This window comes from Epinephelus lanceolatus, chromosome 2 (genome assembly GCF_041903045.1).
Source record: "Epinephelus lanceolatus isolate andai-2023 chromosome 2, ASM4190304v1, whole genome shotgun sequence".
Classification (NCBI taxonomy): Eukaryota; Metazoa; Chordata; class Actinopteri; order Perciformes; family Serranidae; genus Epinephelus; species Epinephelus lanceolatus.
Window position 1 is genome coordinate 34,375,194 of NC_135735.1, and position 26,624 is coordinate 34,401,817.

At 42.9% G+C, this 26,624-nt stretch overlaps 2 protein-coding genes across 3 annotated transcripts in view; both read right to left on the reverse strand.

Annotated features, from left to right (window-relative positions):
• atosa (atos homolog A) overlaps positions 1–8,075 on the reverse strand; it is a 36,724-nt gene extending 28,649 nt beyond the window's left edge. Inside the window, exon 1 of the mRNA XM_033621645.2 lies at positions 6,785–8,075. Within this exon, the coding sequence (XP_033477536.2) occupies positions 6,785–6,815 (31 nt within the window). The 5' untranslated portion in view covers positions 6,816–8,075. The remainder of the gene's footprint in view (positions 1–6,784) is intronic.
• A 10,666-nt stretch (positions 8,076–18,741) lies between these two features.
• onecut1 (one cut homeobox 1) lies at positions 18,742–26,208 on the reverse strand. 2 transcript variants are annotated; one of them, XM_033626039.2, is made up of 2 exons: positions 24,794–26,208; positions 18,742–19,740 (listed from the first exon to the last, which is right to left on the reverse strand). In XM_033626039.2, the coding sequence occupies exons 1-2, from the start codon at positions 25,863–25,865 to the stop codon at positions 19,451–19,453; spliced, it is 1,362 nt and encodes a 453-aa protein (XP_033481930.1). In that variant the 5' UTR covers positions 25,866–26,208; the 3' UTR covers positions 18,742–19,450. The 2 variants fall into 2 exon arrangements, with proteins under 2 accessions (XP_033481930.1, XP_033481938.1); XM_033626047.2 differs by having other exon boundaries at positions 24,809–26,164.
• Between the last annotated feature and the right edge of the window lie 416 nt (positions 26,209–26,624).

Below are 26,624 nucleotides of genomic sequence, written 5' to 3' on the forward strand. Positions count from 1 at the left end.
AGTACTACACCACAACAGCGCATTGTCAGCAGCATGATGGGAACACAGAAACCGTTGATGTGTGTTATGTGTCAGTCTCGTGTATGAACCTGATTTTAAGCGCTGGCTTGCATAATACACTTTGCAACCGAAGATGTCTGGTGTCTGGTAACAGACCTTAAAAGCTACAAAGGAGTCAACCCTCCTCAGAGACAATCTAGGCTGTCCGTCAAAGTAGACTTTAACTCAGTGACTGACAAGGCACTCATTTCTTTATTTACTCATTAATTTAAATGGAACTCTGTTACTGTTGTGCTCCATGAACACTAATGAGAGCTTCATGTTTTTCATGTCTTCATCCAGCAATCAGTATAAATCTGTCAAACCCAACTATCACCTATTTAATTCTTGTGTCTCAGATAGTAAGTCAACCTAGCTCTATTTCTGCCAATATGCTTTTTGTCGAGATATTATCAGCAGATAGTGGTGGTGAAGGTGTTAAGTGCTGAGGTGTTACAGTAGCCAAAGTCTATGCGACGTGACTCAGAGGACAGGAGAGAAAAAGAGAGGAGGGGAGAGGAAGATACCGTAGGATAAGTAAAAGAGGACCACTGGAGCAAGGAGTGGGAACGTTGATTCACTACAAGGTCAGAGAGGACAACAAAATTGCCTGTGCAAGGTCTTCTCTCCTTACAAATCTAGCAGGGATAACTAAAATAATCACACATCCCCTAAACATACTCCCGCGTAAACACGGCTGAGCGTAAAAAGAAGCTGTCATTTTGGTTTCTCGGTTACAAAAATAACAAACATGGTGAAAGCATGTCAAAGAAATGTTTCGAACATTCATGCCAGGCGAGTGCTTGGATGTTGCTGTTTTTTTTTGGTATGTGATTTTGGAATAAGGCAGAACTTGCACTGATCTACTTATGTCACACCAGGGATTAATAGTAGAGTAAAAGGAATAATGCTGTATAGAGGGCACCAGGAATATATTACACTACGTGTTATTGAGTTTCAGCTACTTTGTTGACATAACAAGCAATAAGCAGCATATTTTACTAAAACCATCTTGAGTGTGTTCAACATTAATCTTGATGTGTATATGAAAAATGAAGAAACTCATAGCCTCATAACATTTTAGCTACTCTTCAGGTCCCAGATTGATACCTGGAAGAAGAGACACAAATGTATAACCGAAGACAAACTAAATAAGCTAAAAACAGACATAAAAAGACACAAAAAATGGACATTGTCCCCACCACAACACCACCCCTACCAGGAGAAAACCACCAGGTCCAGATGGCTCTTCCTGTTCCAGCAGAGCTGGCTGCTGGTTGGCTATGAGGAGCCACGGGGGCAGGAGGATGTGACGAACACACAGGCGATGACATCACTGGCTCAGTGGCACCCTGGCAGCAGAAATACGACCCATGCTGCTACTTTCAGCTTTCGCCAGTCCAGCACTAAGTCTGGATGGTGTATTTATGTGCGTCCGTACAGCTTGTTAACACTTAATACGGAGTAGCTGGACTAAACATGTACACCTGCTTTTACGTCTCTGTGTGTTTGTGTGGATACAGCTCAATATGACTTTAGTGACTCCAGGCATTAGCCTAGGCTATATATATATCCGTAGAGGGCAACAGTGCCCTTGTGTAAAGGGTTGGTGTGTTAAAATAAAAATGTCCCAGCATTATGTAAGAACATTGCTGGACTGGGAGGACTGGGCGGCCAATCCCATATTGCGGCCGGGCGAGGCTAGGCTACTTACAGTCAAACCTGTCACAACAGCATTGATTTAGGCTGATTACTCCGGGTGGGCTTGGAGAGTAATTCACAGCTGAATGCCTACCCTGTATTGGTATTCATTGCGAAAGGCAGCTCTGAATCTCGCTGTACAATGGTGAGTCCAATATCCATGTTCAGTGCAGCTGGGTCAGCAAATGGCATTGGTGTTGTAATGAAAAGGCAATACGGTGAAACACTTATGTTGACTTGAACTAGCTGATTAAATGAATACCTAATGTAAGATTGCGTATAAGTAAACAGGAATATCTTTAAGTGAAAAAAATAAATACAAAGTCATGGTTTTCAATGTGTTTGTTTCTGTTGTGTTTAGTTTCCAACTATCATACATGGAATAATAAGTAATGACAAATGACAGGATGTGTTTTGGAATAAAAAAAATACAGTACCACAAACGAGTGCTAGTTTTGCTGTAGTTGAAATCCTTGAGAACAGAGACTCGGTAAATAAATGAGTGAAACAAGAAAGGGGAAAAATTATACAGATGGACTCCAACTGTGTGAGAGGAGTAAAAAAGAGGAGAGCACCTGTTATGGCTACCTCCTGCTACGGGGTAAATCACTGCCGAGGAGGAGGAGGCAAAGACAACACAGGACTAGACAGGTGCTGTACAGGACAAGAGTGTATGTCGCTCTGGGTTATCTGGATCTCTTGTCAGTGAGAGTGTATACTCTGATCCGCTGGCATGTGGCTGGGACATCTCAGGGCAGCTGTAATCTGGCTGAGTGCGCGGCAGAAGGCAGGCAGTGGAGTAAGTTGGGTGAGGGCGGGTGGTGTGGTGGACTTGTATTCAACTCCCCCTTAAAGGACTAATGACTCCAAACAGGAAGCGCCACCACACAAACACACCGAATAACATTACAGACAGGAGGAGCCCAGCGCTGAGGCTTGCCAGCTGACTGAGTCTCTCCAAGATGACTAGCTCTGAGGTCATCTCTCTGTTGTCTAATGTGTGTCTGAAAGGGGGAGAGAAGGAGAGCTGTGGTTGAGGGCATAAAAGGAGGAAGCACTCTGTCACCATCCTCAGCTCTTTGCTCATACATTTCCCCATGTGACCTCATATCACAATCAAATGTAAAGTCTTTCTTATTTGTAATTTCCCTTCAGTGGTTTGGTTGTAAAGAGAACCGCAGCTGAGCAAAAACAGCCTATTTTTACAATGTAAACAATTCCACTGTGGTTTTAGAATCAAACATTGCCCTTCTACGCATGGAGACATGAGCACAAAAACAAAATCATGTCTTTAAGGACACAAATAAAACACAGCTTAACCACACTTCAGCTGAAACAGTTTGAAACCCGATCCAACGGGCCATGTTTTACCCTGCTGGTGTAAACAGGTCCCGAGTATTCCATTGCTGCTCTTTATGGGACCTGTAAAAGCTGTCAGTTGCGCCACATGGTTCAACGGTACAGCACTTATTAGGGCCAATAGCGATCGCTTTGTGTACTCACTGCTACACTCACTCTCTCCTCACACCCGCATGCACTCACTCACACACACACGCCATCCTGAGTCACAGCTAAACTCACAGAGAAACAAAGGGGGGCAGATGACTCTGGTTAGGCCCCTGAGCAGAACACAAGTGCTTCTCTTCAACCTTTCTGGGATGCCACGGTGAGGAGATTTTCCCACTGGTTAATAACATGTGACAACAATGGTGTTATGGATTACACCGGACATTTTACAAAAAAAAGATATTCGTCATATTGCACCGCCATGTTTCTACTGTAGCCCAGAACAGATCATACGGCCCCGGTAGTTAGCAGCCCCTCTGCGAACAGCGTTAGGTAAATGCTGATTTTTAAAATAAAACTGCTTTATTTTGTGTATTTATCAGTTTAAATCATTGGGTCCATTTATTTTGGAGAGGAAGACACCTCTGCGGATATTTCAGTTCATGATAAAAACCTCCTGAATGTCTGGATCTTATGTTACCAGAGAAAAAGGTGCTAGGCTAGCGACCAGTCTGCGACGAGCCAAACAGCGCCAAAGAAACACTGATTTTGAATATGAAACTGCTTTATTGTTTTGGAGAGGAAGAGTCCTCTACAGATAATTCGGCTACTGGTAAAAGCCTACTTTAGAATGAACACTTGAGACATACTAACTGGGAGTGTATGGTTGGCACACAGGAGACATTTCAGCTGGTGGCAATCTGCAAATCCTCTACTCTAGATGCCACTAAATCCTACACACTGCTCCTTTAATATATGTAGAGTGCTTACTTTAATCTTTAATGTTATATCTTTAGATCCTCACATGCTCTGAATATAAGAGAGCAGTTAACAGTTGGTGTGGTTGTGGCAGCACCTGTTTTTGTTTTGTTTTCTTCTATTAGGCTGTGGCTCGGGCTGTTTAGCGGCTTCCCCCTCACCTTCATCTGCCTCTTCTCTCACAGGGCACGCTCTCTGCTTTAGGATGACCATGTCTTCTTTGATCACCCTCTTGGTCTCCTGAACATTGAGGTTGTAGTCATCTCGGTAGCATGAGTTCATGAATATTACCTGGCGCAGAAGGTGTCGGCTTAATTCTGGCAGAGCTTTTTGCTGCGACTCTGCTGCTACTGTTGTACGGTTTCAGTTCATAATTTTGGCGTCCATCGGCTGACTTTGTACTGATAACACGCCAAGTGTTTTAAAAATTCAAGGTTTTTTTGTTTTTGATGAATGTATATGTGAAAAAGAACTAAATGGGTTTACTTTCACCAAAAAAGTGCAACAATGGTGGGAATGGTGGCCAAGTGATGTAATACATGTGTAATCAGTGTATGCCTGAATATGGTGTAACACCAGTAACACCGACTGCCGTGACAAGCCTACTCCCTTTACAACAAAAGCATGACTCACAAAGAGATGGTGCATAAAGATGAAGATGCTGATCTGCGGATCTAAAGTCTAAATTCTTTGTTTCCATCAGGAACTCAGGTATCTGGAGACTTCTAGACTTTTATGTTCTTTTCATTGGATACCAATTCTGATACACAAACATCATTATTACACATATTGTTTTTAAAATCATGTTTTCTGTAAGTTTTATAAAATTGTTTTTACAGCACTGACTAAGAAACTTATTTAAGATTGGTCACATTTGCCTGATATGAGATCTGTTTATTAAGATCAACATCAGCACAGATATGGATTTACTATGTTGGATTTGAGCATCACCAGTTCTCACAGTCCCACCTCAAGGTGCTAAAGGTGGAGCGAGAGCCAAGGTATAGCAGGGTGCTGAATCTACCTCATCCCCCACCCAAAGCCTTGGCTTGACTTTTCACACCAACCTGACTCAGGAGGTCACAGCCCATGACTGCTTGTTGCAGGACAGTTATTGTTAGATGGACATGTCTGGACTTGTTCAGGTCACCCCTTCAAACTTAATATAGCTGGTTTCTCCAACCCTCAATCTAACATCAGAGCAGAGAAACTGCCTGCTTTGCTCTCAACTTGACTTCGCTGTGGCCCAGGCTACTGAGTAAACAGCCTCTCTCACCACTGCAGGCCCTTTTCTCTGCGAGCAAGGAGAGGAGAGAGGCAAAATAAGGAAGGCGTGTGGGCTATAAGCAATCTGGTATCTCCACCACAGGAACGATACAGTATGTGCCAAATAACAATAGCCCCATCATGTCTGCCAGTCAAACAGGGAGCTACTGCTGTGGAGCAGCTTCTACTGGCACAAGCTTTCATAATTAGAACGTGACAGTGAGTGAGCCAACCTGACATGGTGACAATCCATGAAGTGTGAAGAACAGACTTGCTGTAGTAATGTGCCTTAGACCAACAGTTTTCAGTCTTTTTGGCTGATATAAGGCAGATACACTGAGTATTTGTTTGTAAATCCTCTCAATATCCCCAATTTGAGAGCCATTATCCCAACCAATACTAGAACATACGTCAGCAGCAGTGCTATTCACGGGTGACCCGGCACGCTGTTCTGCATTATTAGGCTATAATTACACTGTACAGTGTCAGGTAGTGTGCCCTTTACCCAGGCCAGTCACATCACACAGATGTCTGGGTCAGTGCTTCTATATAAAGGCTTCAGATCGCACAGTCAAGGCAAGGCTAGGGTTAAACATCTAGGCCCATATAGGGCTCATGTTTACTGTGTGTGTTGTGGAGTCCCATTACCACCATATTGTGTTCTAAAGGAAGATCCCACTCAGGCCAGTCAGCAGCCTGACTGCAGTTTCATAACCTATGCAAAAACACAGACTATCCCTGATTGACTGCAGCTAATCTCATCATGACTGAGAACAGTGTCCCTCCACTGCTTCCAAGTATGGTGCTGTTAACCCTGGATCACGAACAACAGTATACAATCAATCATGAAGTGAATGATTTATCTTATACAATGAGTGTGTTTATACAACACCTTATGATAACTGTGTCAGGGCATGGATTACGGTACTGAGTTACCCTTTACAAATTAATGCACTAATAAAATTAGCATAATCACATTGAAACAAACAAGGGTGTCCTCTCTGTCCCTGTTTTACCTCTTGCTGCAGATACAGCGACATGTAAACAGGTTGCAAGGCATACGGCAGGAGCCTGATTTCCACAACAGGGTGGGTGTCAAGAACATTTTGCAGCAGCCCCGTGCAAGAGACTGTCAAAACAAGAGCTACTGGAAAAAGGGAATAGCATTTGGCACGAGAGGATCTTGCAGGTTATATGTTGATGCGGTGGAGATGGGGGAAAGGAAACAGCTGACATTCGTGCCAGCATCCAAAACTGGAGCAGCAAATGTGTTGTTGTATATGCACGTCCTTATTGACTTGGGTCAGGCTTTGTTAATTCACATAACCAGTGACCAGGATGACCAGCTGTTACATAATTCCCTGGCCTGATTTTTCTCTGAGGGGAATGGGTACAGTCAGTCCACTAAAGCTGGAAAGGCACAGCTTGCCCACACACTGACCATCAAGTCCACTCTACATGTGTCTGTGTACAAATATGTAAACAAAATGCGTGCTTGTGTTGCTCCACATACCTCGCTCCGACTTCATGTTGTCCAGTGTCATCAGGTTGCCTTCAGGGTCTCTTGCAGGGTCTTCTCAGCCGTCTCTTTTTTCTCTCACACACAGCCTTGACAGCAACACAACGGTGTCTGGACCCCCCAAACCCTCTGTGACTGAGACCTGCTGTATTAGCTAAGCAATAATATCAGCTGTGAAGCCTGTGTGTTGGTGCCAGCTGCCCCCTATCCAACAACAAAGCATTGCTTTGTTAGCATGCTACTGTACGCTTCCATCGAGTCGCACTATATTGTCCGACTGACTAACACAAAGACAGCTGATAGCCGGTTACAGTTAGCGGTAGGTAATGGAGTTGTCAATCCCCTTGCTAGCGAGTAACCAATCTGACTACTAGTAATTTAACTAGCTAGCTGGCTACTCGTCTCAAATTCCACCACCTGAACCATAGTTACGTCGCGATGCATTTCAGTGTCCCCCTCTCCTGTAACACTGGCTCCTCGCAACGACTCTCTGCCAAAACAGGGGGGTTGCTAACTCAGCACTGTTAGCTCGACAGCAAACACAACTAACTAACTTAACCGTCACTGTTCGGTTAAGCGTCTACTGGCGACGACGACCTCCCAAAACATCCCAACCCCCAATGTAGCGCAGGTAGCCTCAGCTCGGCTGCAAACACCGATGACGGACGGTCTCGGTATTTTTCTGCTACGACACGAACATATTCAGCGTATCATTCTTCTCACGAAATGCTAACCAGTGATATCAGACTGATATGGTCCACTTTCTGTCCACCCACAGCCTTCCAAGCGTCGCCATCTATTTAACGTTAGAAACGCCACCTGTGCTGACTTCCTTCGCGTTCTTCATTAAAACTTTTCAAACCGACAACAAATAGCCAGACTCTCACTCCAACGCTTCGTAAACGACGGCGACGTTTTGCGCGAGCGTTTACTCGGCAGCAACGGACGTTATTTTACCGTTGACATGCCAGCAGACTGCTAAAACTACAAGACTGGCTCGACATTGATATTATTCAGACGAAATGCAGATGAAAGGAACAGTGAGTCCTCCTAGTCGTGATGCTTACAGTCTGCCTCCCCTCCTCACTTCCCTCCCCACTGCTTGTCAAAACAGATCAGTGCAGCTCCAGTCACGTGTCCCAACAACAGCCCCAGTCGTCACTTCCCTCTCTGCCAGCCTCGCATGAACTCGCAGCCATAGCAACCGCAAAGTTAGAAGAGGTACCAAAACTTATGAGGGAGACGCGCTGTGTGCGAGGAGCACAGGTTTAAAAATAAAACCCACGACCTGAATATATTTCTTCACAATTGTGCAATACTACTGACAATGGACGTGTGAGTGGGGACAAACAAGAGATGGGCTCTGTAAGCTGATTGGTCAGTGGAATTCGATGCGCGTTCACGTGCGCACATGAGGGTTCGTTTTTTTCCGTCGTGAACATTTTGTTCTGGCTTGCTTGGCGTGTATGGTGCCAAAGATCGTGTGTTTAAGGTGATGCAGTCATATGTTGCACAATGTCTTAAGTGGCTAAGAGACTTGTAAAAGCCTAGAGGAGTTCCTGGGAGCTTTTCAATCTTGACTTCTGAAACCAAGGAGTGTTTTTGTTTGTGTATACTTCACGGAAACAACCTGCCCTACACGTGTCCCTTGTTATGTTGTCAAACAAAAGAGAGCTGTAGCTTGTATTTTCTATAGTTGCAATAATAAACAGAAAAAAAGCTATGGGTTTAAGTTACAAAAACAAACATTCAAACCATGGCAGGCCACTATTGAGACAGAAAAGTTATACACAAGATCTAAAATTAGGTCAAAGGTGATGTTGTGGCAAATGCCAGATATATGGAAAACACCAAATGAGAATTAAAACCCTGAACTACCACTATCACCCAACAATAATCATGGTAAAGTGATCATTAAAATTATGAAAAAAGCTATTTTTTAAATGTAAAAGTAAACTTTAACATGTGGAATTAAAGTGGGAAAAATCACATAAATCTAGGACCAGTGGTTTTGCTCACTACTCTTAGAAATGTAGGATTAGTCCATTGTTATTTTGGTATAGATAAAAAAGAACAGAGGGAGAGCTCTTTGTGTTAATCTTTCCCTGCTTAACCCTCTTGGAACAAAGGCAAAGGCCAAAATGAGGACACTAGAATCTGCCTCACAAATCTGTTTGGCAGCTGCAGTTGCACTTTGTGTGTTGTTGGTGTTTGCTGAACACATGCTCTTGACCTGGTGAAAAATTACAAGTGTTATTATGATATTTTGGATACATTAGCCTACTGAAAAGGTTAAAAATGCTGAGGCTATTATTTTGACAGGAGGCAACGTTGTTGTTGTTTTCTTTTAAGAATTAGGGTCTTGAATCTTAAATTTACTGAGTTGTCCTTTACCTCTGATACCAGACACAAGTGACCCAGACAATGTAGGGTCATTAAGTCCACAATAACAATCCAAACATTTACCAGATAGTGATGGGCATGTGGCCTATCTGGCATGGGAGCAAAGTTTACAGAGTTAGTCTGTAAGACAGAAAAACACCTGTCGTTCCTCCATTTTGTGATGAGTCTTATGAAGCCACTAGCCAATCTGTGATCCTGAACATGAGAAGTAAAGTGTTTAGTTTAGAAACAGCTGGGTAAGGGGTGTTGTGATTGGGTGATTGGGTGGTTGTCAGTGGTGGCTAGGGGTTAGAGATACTGTGTCAGTGCCATTTTTCGATTGTTACAAAACCTTCTAGGTGAGTTTATAAATGGTTAACAACAATACTGACTAACATGACATGGCAGTAACCTAATATTAGCTTCATAGTGAAAGGAGAAGTCTACAATAAAACTGATGTCACATATCTTTTTATGTAATATTGTACACATTAGTTAATTTTTGAAATGAGTGTGTGACTGTGCAGTGACTGCAGCCCTCTGTGGTTGAAATGCCTTGCGAACCTTGAGGTGGGAAGACTCCACCGTCACTAACTTTCATTCCAATTTTAAAAATGACATGCTTGGTGTGTAGCAGGCAGCTTTGTGAAGATCAGCCACATCGAGCTGCACTGCTGCCAAAACTGTAATTTTGTTCCACAACCAGCCAATCACAGCCCAACCTGGAACAAAGAGGTGTGTTATTTTAAAAGTGTGAGAAGGGGAAACTGGCATTTTAAGTTGTGGTTTGCAGTAAGCTGCAAAGGCCTGCGACACAGCCAGGGCTGTAGTTAGTGTGATGATGCCACTTAAAGGTAAATCCTGGAGCAAACAGCAGCAACTCCTAGAAAGCCATGAACACCTGTGCTGATTTTGGAGCGATATGGGGACATTATCAATGTACAGCTGAAAGGTCTGCATTCATGTAAACCTCATTTGGATTTAATATCTGCATCCATAGTGCACAATGTTCAGTGTAAGTAAACCAAACATTGTTTCAAGTGTTGATGCTCACATTTAAAATGTGGAGATACAGGTGTCTGTGTTTTTACATTTTGATGTCACTGTCCAAAATTATTAGAGTAATTGATTAATACTTATATTAATGGAATTAAATGATATTTTAGTGTGGGTTTTGTGAATGTTTGTAAATGCAAACAAAGTTGTTGTATTTGGAAAAATCCATGTCATAGCCCCATCTAGTGGCAGCTTGCTATTAATGCAGCAAATTAAATGAAAAAAAAATACTACATGATTTGTTTATCTATCTATCTATCTATCTATCTATCTATCTATCTATCTATCTATCTATCTATCCATAAGAAGAGGACAGAGGAAGGGCTACACTTCCAGGGACTGAAAGCCAAATGTTGTACAAATGAGAGTGCACCTGAGGTGAAAGGGGTACAGACATGCTGCCAGGTGCTAAGACTCCCGTGGGTCACTGACTCTTCAATCTTTATTCAAGGCAAGTACATTCATAAATAAGAAAGTGTCCTTCTATCTATGTGGCACTGCAGTGCCTTCATTCAGTACATCTTGACCCATTTAAAGGGCTGAGAAACCTATATACAAACACACAGTAAGGTCACAAACACCCACAGTGTAGTTTATTGATTTGTAGCTGGTAACAAATTCTTGAGCATTATGTAGCTTCAGAGTTGTAAGTGAGGTGGATGACTGAAATAAATATATCATTGTTGTTCACGAAGGCAGACTTGCACAATAATTTGTCTTATGTCTTATGTACAGTATAATCTTTCTTTTGACAATATTCAGCAGGCTAATTGTTGTTGAACATATTTTACCTGAGACATCTTACATTGCTTCTCTGGTGTCATTGTATCTTAAAAGAAAAGTAGCATGGCTTCTATGGCAAGTTTAACAAAATTTTGGTCCAACTATTGGCCCACAGAGAAACTGGATCTGCAGTCCAGGGGCTCAGTTTGATCAGGATCAATGATTTACCACTGACTCAATGTTTAACTGAGAAATTGAATATGTGACTTGGCATTTGACCATCAAGACTTTCAGTTCAACTTCCTGCGTTTGGAAATTTAGCCAGAAGTCATGCTGTTTCACCAATGTATCTGTCCTTCCTCTTTTTTTTTACATGCAAATGGAATGTTTGTAATCTGACTTTATCGCTTTTGGGTGATGGATTACTAACACAAGGATTTATGGTGTTCAGCAGCACAGGCAGAGGAAACAAACAGAAAAATCTATTTACTTAGTTTTATTGTTGTGTTGCAGAGTTAAATCAGTGAAATTACTGAGGGGTTGAAGTGTGGATGTCTCAGCTTGGCTTGATTCATTTGTGCTTCTGTGTAAGTGATGGCAAAATATACTAATGTCATGGACAGATTATGAGACACTGGGCCCCTGGGCTCAGATATGCAAAAGGCCCCACCAACTCTCCTACATAGGAGTAAGAAGACACACAGACTTTTTAGGATTTTAGCCACTTTTTGTTGTTTTGCATCTCTCTGTAGTTGTTACACACCTCTATGTGTTTTTTTTGTCTTTTTGCAGTTGTTATGAGTCTCCTTCTGTCTCTTTGCAGCTATTTTGCATCTATATTTATTTGTTTCTGTTGCTCTGCTGTCATTTTATGTTTCTTGGTGGTGGTTATTTAAGTGTCTTCCTGTCCTCTCTTTGAGTGACTTTTTGTAGGTGGAGGCCAGGAGGGCCCCTGACACTTTGGGTCCCTGGGCTTGTGCCTCGTAGGCCTGTTGGGTAATCCATCCATGATTAAGGCTTAAATGATCGAGATTACTTTGCTGATGTCATGACTGTGCTCACATATAAGTTATCTAAAGAGCCACATTACTTTACTATTTTGTCATTTGGAATTCAAATCTGTTTGACTATTTACAACAACATATTTTAAAGGAAATCAAATGGTTAAATACACCTATTGCAACATTACTAGATGGGAGTGCACTGTCAGAGTTGGTGGCTCGATTGCTGTTGGTGCTATCCATATCCTAAAGGTTGGATAGTATGAATTAAATGCAATGTAAGGGGGTTGAGGTTTACCCTAAATTACATGACACAACAGTTTTTAAAGTGATGGCTAAATTAAGAAAAAGTGAGGATTTTACAGCTCTGTACAAATCTACTTTTGCAGGTTGAGCCATTTCGAATAGATTCACCATTGCTGATGGACTGTTATACGTTGCAAAATTTTATTGCAAAATTAGCAATTTAACAACTCACATTTTATTCATGCACATTGGGGCGGCAGTAGCTCACATCCATAGGGACTTGGGTTGGGAACCGGAGGGTCACCTGTTCAAGTCCCCGTCCGGACCAAAATATGGAGTGTGGACTGGTAGCCGGAGAGGTGCCAGTTCACCTCCTGGGCACTGCCGAGGTGCCCCTGGGCAAGGCACTAAACCCCCCAACCGCTCAGAGCGCCTGTCATGGGCAGCCCACTCTGACATCTCTCCACTTAGTGCATGTACATGTATAGGTCCTGTTTGTGCATGTGTGTGTTCGGACCTGTGTGTAATTGACAAACAGAGTGAAAAATTGAATTTCCCCTCGGGGATTAATAAAGTATATAAAAATAAAATAAAAATTTAAAGTTAAGAACTTACTGATGGCCTTTACAAGATACTATGGTTTATAATTATCGATTGATTTAAAGGTTCAGTGTGTAGGATTAAGGGAGATATAACAGCAGAAATGGAATATGACATGTTTTCTTTAGTGTACAATCACCTGTAAATAAGAATCATGTTTAGTCACCTTAGAATGAACCATTTATATCTACATAGGGGACAGGTCCTTGTCCACAGAGATCATCATGTTGCACCACCATGTTTGTACAGTAGCCCAGAATGGACAAACCAAACACTGGTTCTAGATTGGGTCATCTGTGTTTTCGCATCAGCAGCCCTTCCTTGCGGAGAGCATTGAAAAACACAGATTTTTTAACATGAAACTGCTTTATTAAGCACTTTTATTGGTTTAAATCACCCGGTCCCTTTGTTTTGGAGAGAAAGATAATTCAGCTTTGAGTGACATTCTTTTGAATATCTTGATCAGATATAAGGTGATCATACATTAGTAGGTGCTGGGCTAGCAGCCCATCTATAATGTGGCCAACAGTGTAGGAGAAACACTGAGTTTCAACATGAAACTTTTTTTTAAATTTTGTAATGGTTTTATTTACCTGGTCTGTTTGTTTTTGGAGAGGAAAAGACCTCTACAGATAACATGGCTTCCAATAAAAAACCTGCTGAACACTAAAGAAATTTTAGTAGGGAGACATTTCAGCCGGTTGCAGTCTTCAATCTTCACCACTAGATGCCACTAAATCCCACTGAATATTACACACTGTTCCTTCAGGCGGCTGAATATAATGTATATACTATGTATAAGTAAAAACATGTCATGGGAGAACACTGATTCAAGCTTTGTTTACAGGAATACAATTGCATATATTTTGAAGATGGGGCTCCACAGTGCAAATGAACCCTCTGACCCTGACAGCATATGAGCTACTCATGCAGGTTCCTCTTCAATGCAGATTTACATGCCTGCTTGTCTTTTCCTCTACTTTCTTATCTGATTTGATGTATTATTGATTTAATTTGCCTGTCTGAGACAAAAAAACCCCGAACAAAACAAAACAAAACACACACACACACACACACACACTAACATAGATAATAATAATAACCAGACCCATAATTCAGAAGCTGGAAATACCAACAGTTTATTTTCTACTTTTTGTGACTACAGAAATGTTGAAACATTTTGAACACTGAAAAAAGCTGGATGACATCATCACTTGCTTCTCAATTTTCTTTCCTTTTTTTTCATTTGCTTAGCAATCACAACAGATGATATTGCACGGCACTGAGAAAGCAGTAGCAAAGCCTGGGAAACAGCAATGACAAATCAAGTCATGAGACATGGAGTTATACATCTGAGAGTAAAACGACAGCATCGCCTCTCTGGCACAGACACGCGCACACAAGCACACACATACACACAGACACACACACACACACACTCACACACACACGCACGCACACACACACACACACACACACACACACACACACACTGAAAAACTGAAGAAGCATTGTGAGTTGAGAAGGAGGTCAACAGAAAGAGATCAAGGTTGACGAGAGCTCAAGGCTGACAAGAGCAATGAGATTTCATTCTGAAATGCAAGTGCAAGATGAACTACTACTGTAATCTATTCCTAAATGACAACAAATATGCTTGTTTATCAAAACCCTTCAAGCATCTTTGTATATGAATAGCTGGAGGACACCCCTCTGCGGGTGAGAAACTAGTTCCCCAGCGTAAGAGATCCAGATGATTGTCTTAGGCGCAGCAGTATTGTTATGAGACTTGTAGCCAAGCTACCCATCATATGGGAACTCCTTATGGACAAAATAAATAACAGAAAATGTGAAAATGGGGAAAAACAGATCCACACTGCATCATCTATTCCCTCTTTAACACAGACCTTTGTAACTGTTATGTAAGCACCTGTACTTTGCTGAAAAATGCTCACATTCTCCATTCTGTGATATAATGACTGCATAACATGCTGATACTGTGCTGTCTGCATGACAGAGAGGAAGCAGTACTAACAGTAAAGCCTCCGACAACCAGAAGAAGTCAAACTTACTGTTGGGATATGGACCAATCAGCCACACACATGCATACACACCAGCAGTACACACAGATTTTTACAATGGACGAACACACAGTTTAAAAAAAACACATGCAAATGAGCACACAAACAACTCCCATACCTCAGCAGTACTTGACATTTGAGTTGCACACACACACACACACACACACATCCCTGCACTCTTTGTGAGGACCCTCTTTGACATATTACACTCCCCAGCCCCTTACCATAACCTTAACCACCATAGTTAAATACTAAACCCCAACCCTTACCCTAACCTATCCTTAATCTAAACCCTATTTTAACCTGAACCTTAAAACCAAATCTTAATCCTGTGAGGACGAGCCAAAATGTCCTCACTTTCCAAAAATGTCCTCACTGTGTTGTTAAAAACTTTTTTTGGTCCTCACTTTGTAGCAAGTACAAGAAAACACACACACACACACTCGCACTCATCCACACACAGAAAAAGAACTGAGCAGGTGATCGTCCCTATACACATTCACACACTGATTCCTTGGTAAGGTTCTTTGCAGTTTTATTAGACTTTGCTCATAGTCATTACACGAGTACGTACCAAAAGAACAGATACTAGATGGAGCGAGGCGGCAGTGCCACGGCAATAAAAACAGACCCAGCTCCGTGGCACAGCCCCTGGCAGACCGGCTGCCCAGCCTCCGCTCCACCTCACTCTGTGCATGAGACAGCAAAGTGAGCGGGACTTGCAGCCCTCATTTCAAATGCTTCAGATTGTACATTGAACAGGAGATTCCCCACATGGTAGAGTAAGCTTGTCTACGTAGCCCTACGCCTTCTACATTCTATACCCGTGCGAATGGCAAATTAAAACTCAACAAGTCTACCTCACAAATGCCAGTGCTTTTCAACATTATACGTATTTTTTTCCAATTTTTGGTTTGTTTTAAAAATCTTTGGATGTGCAGTAATACCCATAAAATAACCGTTCTTTTAAAAAGTCAAAAGAATAGAAAAAACACACACACGTACACACTGCTTTTTGCCAGCTGTTCAACAAAGTAGCTCCTGTATAACTTTGTCTGCGTTGGCAAATCAACTGTCTGGGTTTCTGGCAGTGTTTAAAACACACATTGAAATGCCGGCTAGGATTTAGCTGAAGAAGAATACAAACTACTCCTTTTTATATCTAAGCGTGGGAAATAAGGCTGTAACATAAAACTGTTCTTTTTTGTTTGTTTTTCTTTTCAAAAACCTACTATATACAAATCTAGAGTTTCTACAAATGCATAAATTAAAGCAGTGGTTAACCATTACAAAAATGCAATTAAATTAAAGTCACAACACAGAAGTAGAGAAAAGGGAAAATATGAACACAATATCACAGCAGTTGGTTTTACCCTGTAAAAGCAATAGTCTACCATCATAATATTGGCATAACCCAATGTCTGATAAAAAATACGCTTCTCCCTCCATCCCTTAAGTTTCATACATCAACCCTGAAACTTGTCCTCCGTGACTTGAAACAGAGCACTTCTGCCAAAAATCAAAACTTCAAAATAGATAATCATACAGCTTTTTGAAGTAACAATAACAGTTGCCACACGAGTGGAGTTCTGCCTTACTCACAGATAGACGTCTCAATGCAGAACTCAAAGGAATTATTACTATGAGGTATTCAGAGACATTGGTAAAGACATGCACGGCCAGAGTGCTGGGCCTTCCTACACACAGCAGAGAGACGAGGAAGGTTTGGGGGGGGAAGGAGGGATGGAGGGGTAAAAGGAGGGCAGGGGGAGAGGAGAAACAAAGACCTTTGGTTTAATCTGTAGAAGTGGACAACAGAAATTCCTTTGGTATGTTTTCATTGCATGGTTGCGCTGGCGAAAGCACCACGGTGTGATTAAAAAAAACAAACAAAAAAACAAAACCTTTTCCTTGTTTCTTCAGTAGTGGCCCTTCTACAGGCTGAGGTATTCACAGAGTCAAAGGTGAGAGGTCAACAGCGGTTTAACACTTTGGTTCAAGCAAGGCACTCGTCCTGGGAGTTTTAGAAAGATTGCAACACGTCTGCTTCTACTTTCAGGAACATGTCTGCCTATAGTTGAGTCAACAATTCTGCCAATGGCTATGTCAGCTTGTCTGTCTATTGTCATGTAAAGATGTCTGACCTATGTGGTGGATCAATATTATCAACCAATAGATACACACTAAGAGGCAAGGCAGAGCAGAAATAAAGCTGCAAAAAAACTCCAGCGGAGTACTCCGTCAAATTCACATAGATAATTTTGAAATTAATTATGAACCAAAGTAAAACATTATTTTTTTTTTATATAGCCACAATGTCAACTTTTACATTTTGTGGTACTGCTAACAAGCACAAAGAAAGACCGATCACATTGCTAGCAACTTCGCTGTATCCTGCAGGCACCTGCATGGCCGCTTGTGTGTATCTATGTCTAGACCAGCATATCTGCCTATAGCTACATCAGCATGACTATCTATGGAGCTGTAATCAGAGCACAGATGAAGCAAGAGCACGCATAGCAGGGGTGCATGGGTTGAGTGCAGGTGGGAGGGGGAGAAAGGAGAGAAGACGGGGGAGAAAGAGAGAGGAGATGGGGGGAGGGGAGACACACAACATCTTTTAACACCACTCATAGAGGCCGTGCAATGAGAAAAAATCTTTGGTTATCTTTGGTATCATCAAAGTGATAGAAATCACGTATGGAACTTGAGTGAGGTAGCATCTTTGGTTCACACTATAAAACATCAGCAGGTCTTGACACATTTTTGTTTCTTGTCGTCTTTTTTGTTTTGTTTTTTCTTCCAGAGGTGAAGAAGCGGCTGCCTCTCACCTCTCCTTCAGCGCTTGTTCTGATGAATGTAGAGCTGCTAACCCTGGCCATGAGGAGGATGACGGCAAGGGGCCAGCTCAATATATTTAATGATACGCTGCCCTGGGCCAGCCCTGTGTAGTGCTTTCCTCCTAGTGCTGAAATGCATAGCTTACCAGGAGAGCGGAGGCAGGGTGGGAGGGGTGGGGAGGGGAACTGGGGATTGGCAAAAAGCAGGCTGGGGTGCTTTTGTATTCAGGTGACGAGCTGACATTGCTGTGTAAGCGTCTGAAAGTGGTTTGATCATTGATATCATCCCCTCCGCCACACATCTTTGATGAGGAGATAAAACCAAATACATATGAGGCGCACAGGGACGACGGTGATGCTTATTAATAGAGTGGTGACACAGTTTATCCTATGAAAAAAACACGCACAAGAGGCCGTCTGTCTCTCTCACTGTATCCCGTCCACACGTAAAGCATGAGAGCCAGCATCTTTTGTTTTCACCTTTGCAGAGAAAACACACCGCTGAATAGATTTGCCAGCTGCTGGTGTTTGAACACATAATCTTGGGCTAAATCTGTGAGCATTATTTAACAGACTAATAGGATACAAGACGTATCTGTCGTGATTCATCTTCCCATTTACAACATTCAGTGTTTCTGAAGATATAATTGGAATATTTAGTTTGATTCAAAAGGCATCTATAAGGCAAATGTCAGTTACTTTTCAAGGTTGTGTCATATAATATTTCTATTTGCAGTGAAGATGAATTAAACTCAAAATGTCGTATAGACCATAAACAGTGACATTGTCTTCTCTGTGGTGCCAAACTAACAGTCTGTCTCAGCAGGTAAGGGAGGACATGAGGTAAAAGTACTCTTAGGATTATCAGCTACAAAATATACTCTTTGGTCAAATTACTTCATAGCAGATTCTGAAGTGGTTTTATTTCTAAGCTGCATGAGAGGCTTCAGGGTGTAGAAGGCTTTGGTTTCTCTTGTTTAAATCATTCAACGCTTCAGCATGTTGGAAGAAAGCACTACCATGTGGGTTGAGGTTAGGGGTTTTGTTTTTGGTTTGGTTCAGGGTTGGGGTTTTTTTTTGGTTCTGGGTTAGCAGTCTACGCATGGGCATTCCCCCGTCTGTCTGGAATGCTTGATAGAAAGACAGACAGCTGGACAGACAGACAGATAGACAGACAGTCCACCGATCCAAACAAGGTTGCACAACAATCCAGTCGCTCCTGTAGGATTTTTTTTTGTCTTTAAAGTTGATTGGCCAATCCCACCGGAGCTCCACATTCTGGCTGTTTTTCAAGGGTGTGGACAGCTGCAGATCAGACTGCCAATAGGCTGATTAGACCTCCATTTAGGGACCCATCATTAAAACCAACCAGTCAGATTAAAGATAAGGATGGTGAATGATAGATTGTTACTGGGTGGGGAGGCATGTGGGAGGGTGTAGTAAAGCTAGAGACCAGTGACAGTGAGTGTGGGTGAAGGGGGAGTAAAACTATAGTCTTTTTGCAGTATGTTACACGTAAATGTGTTGCTGAAACAAACATTTCAAAGCAGGTCAAACAAGAAGTCTTTGGTTTGTTTTTTTCATCTTTGGATACTATAAATATCAATATAGTACAGGTTTAAGGGCAAAATGTTGCTTCAAGGTCTTTTTTAAGTTTCTCTTTGTTTCTCTTAAGTTTTAAAGCTTTTCCACCGAGGTTAAGTCAGTCCATGAGTTGGTCAAATCAGTCCGTCTTCAGGCTTTGGTGCAGGCGTTGGGGCCAGAGTTGGCTGGGTGACCGGAGCCATCGTCCACCCATTTGTCTAGGCTCCGGCGACGTGCGTTCATAAAGAAGTTGCTGACTGTGGCCAGCTCGAGGCCCAGCTGCTGGGCGATGGTGATCTGCAGCTCTTTGGATGGGCGCTTGTTCTCCTTGAAGATGGCGTGGAGCGTCCGCCGCTGCACATCTGTGAACACCAGCCGGGGCTTCTTGGAGACGCTCCCTCGCTCGCTTCTGCCGTGGTCCTGTTCCTTACGCTTACATGCTGTGATGGATTCAGGAAAGAGACAAGCAGAAAGAGAGAGAGGGTTTGTGAGAGAGGGCAGAATGCACTTGATGCTGCATGAGAATCTTCTCTCCTGAATAAATCCATAGATTGACCCATGAGTTATCTCAGTGGTTCTCCCCCATTCCACCTCAACATAGTAGTGATTTTATTCTAACAGAGACACACTGATGTGATTACTATTGACCAATACAAATATCAGCTATTTACCAATCCATTTTGACTCAAACTACCTCATACATGGGTTGGTTTGGTGCACAGATGCAGGTCCACAACAAATTAAGGTTTTCACTCATGCTTATATCAAGATTAATTCTTACTTTTGAGACCACAACACCTCATTTTATATTGCTAATGTGACAGTTCCAGTGATATTATCCCAGAAGATAAAATGGTAATACCATGATCCTCTACCAGCAGTAGAAGTCATGTTAAACTGATAGCAGTATTGCTTTTGTTTCCTGTAACTGCAAATGTGACATGAAGAACCAAAGAAGTGTTTTAACACTTTAATGCCCTGTGCACCTCTACAACCCAAACAAAAATTGCAACAGCTGATCTGAATGTCAGGTCTTCCTCTCTGGTTTAACTTGTGTCACTGTAATTAGCAAGACTAGCTACTCAGTGGTGTGAGGTAGCTGTATGCTATTGTCATGGGCCAAAGTGCATGCTAGTCAATAGTTATGAAGCAGATTTTGCCCCTAAACTAGCTATGGTACATCATATTGTTCTAACACATACATATTACCCAGCAATCATTGCATATCTGTATATGACAAATGTACTGAAGAAAATGAAAATATTAACTCAATTAAATAGTTTTTTTCTTTTTAGACTTCATGGATAATAAGTATGCAATTTTGTTTTAGATAGCTACTGACCATTTTACCAAACAAGATGAAAACCATTAGGGAGATGGGTTTGCCTTTTTTGGAGCATAGGAAACAGCAACATTTCTCCTTAAACTTCAGATATGCCCTGAAAGCTGGCACCTCACTATGAATCACTTACAAGTACCTGGTCATTGCCCAACATATCATGGGAAGGCTCACTCTCCCTATGGGTACCGCCCCCCAAATTGGCTCTACTGCAGCCTCACTTCCTGCACTGTCTATGTTTACACATTTACAGCTACTGCAATTAGAATGATATAGTTATAAATGTACTGCAGTATATATATATACTGGATTAAACAGTGCACAATTAGGGTTCACAGAATGTAGTCTGAAACTGAATCAGTGGACAAAGTGTCAAAGTCATATTTAACACTCATTCATAACTTCTTCTTTCTTTCCAACTTCTATTCTTCCTTCTGTCTTAGAAGCACCCCTCTTTAACACCAAGACATTCAGTGGATAAACCGCGAGGGTGCATGGGAAATACAGCGGGAATAAACTCTTCCTTATTGTTCAGGGAGCCCACGAGCTGTTGGGAGAACCCTACCTTCAGAGTTCCCCCAACAGAGTTGCCTTAGGGATTTCTCGGTTAAGTTTAGGGGGGGAATGTGGTTTGGGTTAAAATGAATATATCTCTGACAGAAAGACAAACTGCTCCCCTGTGCCCACGGAGCACCACAGACCTCTGCTGGCCCACGGACCAGAGCAGGAGCTCCGCTAGAGAGAGCAGACAGACAGGGAGTCTGTCAGCCGGGAACAATGAGTGCTGTCCGCGGTGCTGAAAACAACGGTGCGCTGCTACATAGCACAGCTGTGGGTAAAATAAACTACACATCATCGTTTATTGGAAAGAAGACCTTGGGAATCCATATGACAGCAAGTCAGACATCTCTTCAACTGATTCTCATTGTTATTTCGTTTTATTATTTTTATTTTGAAGCCCCATATAGCCACCCAAATTGAGGCTGATCGGTGAGCAGAGACCAGGAGGGGGCAGACGTGGGCTGCTGGAGCAAGGCCCAGTCTCACTGGGGAAACTAATGAACGGCTTATTCCCACCACAAAGCAATTCTTAAAGCAGTACTGATAAATACCACAAAATGCAACGGGTGAATAAAATAATCTCATTATAAAAAAAAACCCCTCAAAACACAGTAATGTGCAAAGTAAACCAAGTAAATAAAACCCACAAATAAAGAGACATATTCAGATACATTTTCTCCAAACAAGATATGGAGAAACATTTCGAAAATAATCACTCTATCACTTTTTTCTAATATTTTGGGTCTTTTTTTTATGAAGGCTTATATCTGTGTTATGCATTCCAAATTCACATATAGTAAAGTAGCAGTAAAGCTTCATTAGAGATAGATTTAAATCAACTCATTCATTAAACCAGTCTTGAAGCTGGTATCGCTGATCCCACCTTGTAACCTCATTTTCGCACACACACTCTCAGGTGTGTGGTAAAGTACAGTGCAGCGACATACCCGCGTGACCATAAACTGGAGTGTAATTGTGAGTTTGAGCAGCCCGGTGTCTCCAGTGCTGGTAAATATTAACAGAGAACCGCGGCTCTTCGTGTAAGGGCTGCTATAAATCAGCAGCAGTGAAGGCCACTCAGACAGCAGGAGCCACCACACAGCGGCCCCGGCCCCGGTACAGGAGGCCCGACCAGAGAGGCAGCTTTCCCAGGACCGGGGAACATAACAAGAGGCCTCGTTATCACGCTAATCACACACACACATACACACGTACACACACACACCGCTGCTGCTCCCGGCTAATCATTACAAACACACAGATAACTCCACACACTCACACAGACTGCACACACAGGGCCTTACAGACGGGGGTGACGATAGTCCTCCATTCTATAATCTCACAGAGAGCACAGGAGAACAACAAACAGACCTCTGTGCTGCAAATGCTGCAAATATTCAACCCTATGACTACTGTTGGGAGAATGTGTATTCCTAATTTACTGTAAGCAGGTAGACTGGCGCGTGCAATGTCTAAAAACACCAGAAAAATCAACCGACATTAAATGCAACATTGTCTACTGATCAAAACTGATCTCTCATTTCTGAATTCATTAATCATGTGCTGTGCAAATCACATCTTACTTCAAAACATTTTCTATTCTATTCTATTCTATTCTATTCTATTCTATTCTATTCTATTCAGATGGGTAATTGAATACGTGGGAAAGGCAGAAAAGGCCCGAGATTAATTTCAGAAGCCTGCAATCAATAAGTATATCACATCTACTTCAGCACACGATCACATATCTAGTTCACCTAGGAACGAACGGATCAATAAAACGCCGCTCAGCCTATTCTCTCCAAATTAATTTAGTTTTTAACTGTACATTTTTCTCCAGTTTCAGTCTTTTTTTGGTTTGGTGTTTTCCAAGTAAAATCCACGATTTTATATTTTTAGTTTTTGCTCGAGAGAAGATTTTTAATATTGATTATTCTGATTTTTTTTTCTAGTAAAAAGGCGAGATAAAAACAAGGCAGGGTATAACATGAAGGGGAAAAATTAATGAACAAATTAATCAACAATTAATGAAGTGAAGCAGGCCTGAGATTTTATTTCCCAGTATAGCCAGTATGAATTTCCTCTTCTTAAAAAAAAAAAAAATCAAAACCTTCGTCAGTACTGATCAACAGAGTACTGATATGATTTTTGTTTTAATTATAGGGTAATGATCAAATACACTAATGATCAAATACAAAACCAGCTTTCATAAGTTAACTTTGATTTTTTTTACTAATTTACAAGTGATAAAATCTCATCTTCAGCTAACACACACACACACACACACACACACACTGGCAGCAGCAGCAGATGGGAAAACTGAAAAGTAATCAATTGCGATTACACTTAGGCCTACATGCACGTAAACACACACACACACACACACACACACACACACACACACACACGCAAAATCACGCACTTTCAATGTGGCCACAGCCTCACTTTTCAAAAAGTCAAAAAGCCCATTTGTAGGTCATTGATCAGACCTATAAACGTTAAAAAAAATCCATTGGGTGTCTGTGAACGCGCACGTGCGATTTGGGCCTCAACGCGCGCCCTAATTGACTCGTGCGTACCTCAGGGACAAATTTATACAGAGGTCTATCAGTTAATTAGAGAAACCTCAGTCAAGTCAGGGTTAGTTTACGACCCAAACACAAACACATGCTCTCTACTTTATCCTATGCTGAAATGAAGGCGTGTAATTTCACCGAAGTGAAAGACAAAGCCCATTTCACAGACTAAATAATGCATGACTCCAGCTTTACTTGACATTTAAATTTAGTTTATCGCACACTCTCAAGAACACGTGCACGCACACTTTCCTCTCTCTCTGTTTACACCAAGGGCAACACCAAAAAGGCTGATCAGTTGCATCTACACCAAAATAAACACATTCCTAACGATTTCTGGGCGCAGGATCAGCTTACGCACACAGTCCAGCGGTCGATATTTTGAGGTAAAATGACATGAGCACTTGTTTCGCACAACCCCAAAATCAGTGTAGAGACGGAAAAGGGATGCGTATTGATATCAGGCCGCTCGTTTTGGTGCACGAGCATCAGCATTGTGAGGCATTTTTGAACTTTAGCGACTTGGATGTGTTGTTTGACATACTGTGTAATGTTGGATTTGACCGTCCAGCAGACCTCCCCTCCATGCACAGAGCTCTAATTTGGAGGCCTTATCTAAAGGAACCAGGGTCAGTTCATCAAACCCTGAGGCATGGCCCAGTTTCACCTTGCATCTAAAATATTTGACTATACCAGCTTTGTTTATTATAAAGGTTTTTGGAGAAAGAGGAGACATTATGTTATGATATTTGAATGAAAACAAACTATGAGCCCAGAGGGAACATTTGTCCTGAATGCTGCCCTGATGTGATTTTTCATTACACTTTACTGCTGGAAAAATGTCTATTTTTTTCTCTGATATAATAAAAACTACAACATCAGTTCAGGTTCCCAGCCCACTTGACCCACTGCTCAGTATAAGGTAGCATTCAGGGCTAATGGTCCTCTGTGCTGTGTCTGAGCGTCTGTTTCTCTCAGCAACACATTCACAAGATGAAAACAAAAAGGGGGCTTTACCGAGGCTTCGCTCACCTGCGAGCCTGAGCGCACTCATGCGTTGGAACTCAGGCTCCTGCAGCCATTTCCACATGCGGCGAAAGGTCTCTCTCCCAGACTTGAGCTTGGACCAGGGTTTGGGGTTCCTCAGCAGGTCGGACAGGGTCCCCTGGGACCTGCACAGGACCCGCTGGGCAAAGATGGCCTGAGGGATGCTGTAGCGCTTCAGCTCTGTGGTGATCCTCTGCGCCACCTCTTTGGTATTCACCTCCTCCATCTGGCCCCCAGAAACACCACCCCCTCCACCGCCGCCCCCTTGCTGCCCCGGCCCGGAGGCCTGCTCCCGGCTGTTCCCCAGCCCCTGGCCGTGCCCCTGCGCGCCAAGGTGGGCGTGAGGGTGGTGGTGGAGGCCGTTGATTTGTACCATGCCCGCTGAGGAGCTCATGTGCTGCTCTGTGTGTCTGCCGAGCATGGCCGGGTGGTGAGCCTCAAACCCGCTGGGGGTGAGCATCTTCTCACCAGGCATGGCGGCACCGGGATGAGCGTAGGGAGGGATGCCGGCCTGGGACGTGTGTATGCTGGCCAGACCGGAACCAGACAGCGGGGAGAGGCTCTGGCCCATGCAGGGGTCTTTGTGATGATATGCGGGATACAGACTGTTCATAGGCGCCAGACTCCGGTCCTCACGCATCAACGTGAAGCTGCCGCTGACATTTCCGGGGATCCTCTGGTGGGGGTGATGGTGAGGATGATGGGGATGGTGGTGGTGATGATGGGGAGGAAACTTGTCGGACACGGTGGAGATGGGGGGTAGGGGCTGCAGGGGGGTTAGGGTGGTGTAAGTGCTGCTTGCACTCATGCCAGGGGGGGCTTCGCACATGCTGATGGCTGGATGCAGGTGTCCATGGTGTCCGGGGTGATAGTCTCCGCTGTCCAACAGGGTTGCCATGCCCATAGCGCGGTGGCTTAGACCCCGGGGGCTCGGACGGGCATGCGGACTGTGGCCACTCAGCAGCTCTCCGTGACCGGCCACGGACTCATGGCTCACTCCGTGCAGGTCGCCAATATTCTCCATCGACAGCTGTGCGTTCATGATCCGGGCAGCGCTGTGGACAAACCATCTATCTGATCTACCGCAGTTAGCTGATGTCCAGAAGTCCTCACATCCAGTAAAGTTCAGTTTTCTTTTGTTGCTTATTTTCTTCTTCTTGCAGCTGCCTCCTTTGCTATGCTGTTCTTATATACACATATATTCTCCTACCTCTGACGCTGTGTTGCAGAATGGAAACTCCTTTTTCCGGATCCTTTTTTTTCTCGATATTTTTCTTGTTTTTTTTTTCTTCTTTAAATTAAATTTCTGTTTCTCTTTATAATTCAAGCCCCCCCACCGCCAACCAGCTGTCCTTGCGCTCCGGTCGGGTGCCGCGCCATCTCTCTAGTTGTGTGTGTCCAGCCCCTCTTCCACCGCAGCACAGATCACTGTCTGCACATGCGCACTACGAGCGCCCATCTCCTCCCATACTCTCTCTCTCTTTCTCTCTCAAACACACGCGCGCACACACCGCCCCGTTGCTCTGACGTCAGCTACCTTATTAAGGAAGGGAGGTATCAAACCACCTGCTAAAAGCTCCTCTCCCCGATCAGCCACATCCAGACTTTACTGAAATGTTAAAAATGCAAATAGACGGCTCTCTGATAAAACCCTCACAGGATCGACCCGTGCAAATGGGCTGGATGCAACGCCTAATGTTTGATTGCCAATTGTTATTTACAAAATGTTTCATTCATTAGGGCCATAATGAGGCTTTATCTTCAGTCCTCCTTAAATGATTAAGTGCAAATGAAGTAAACT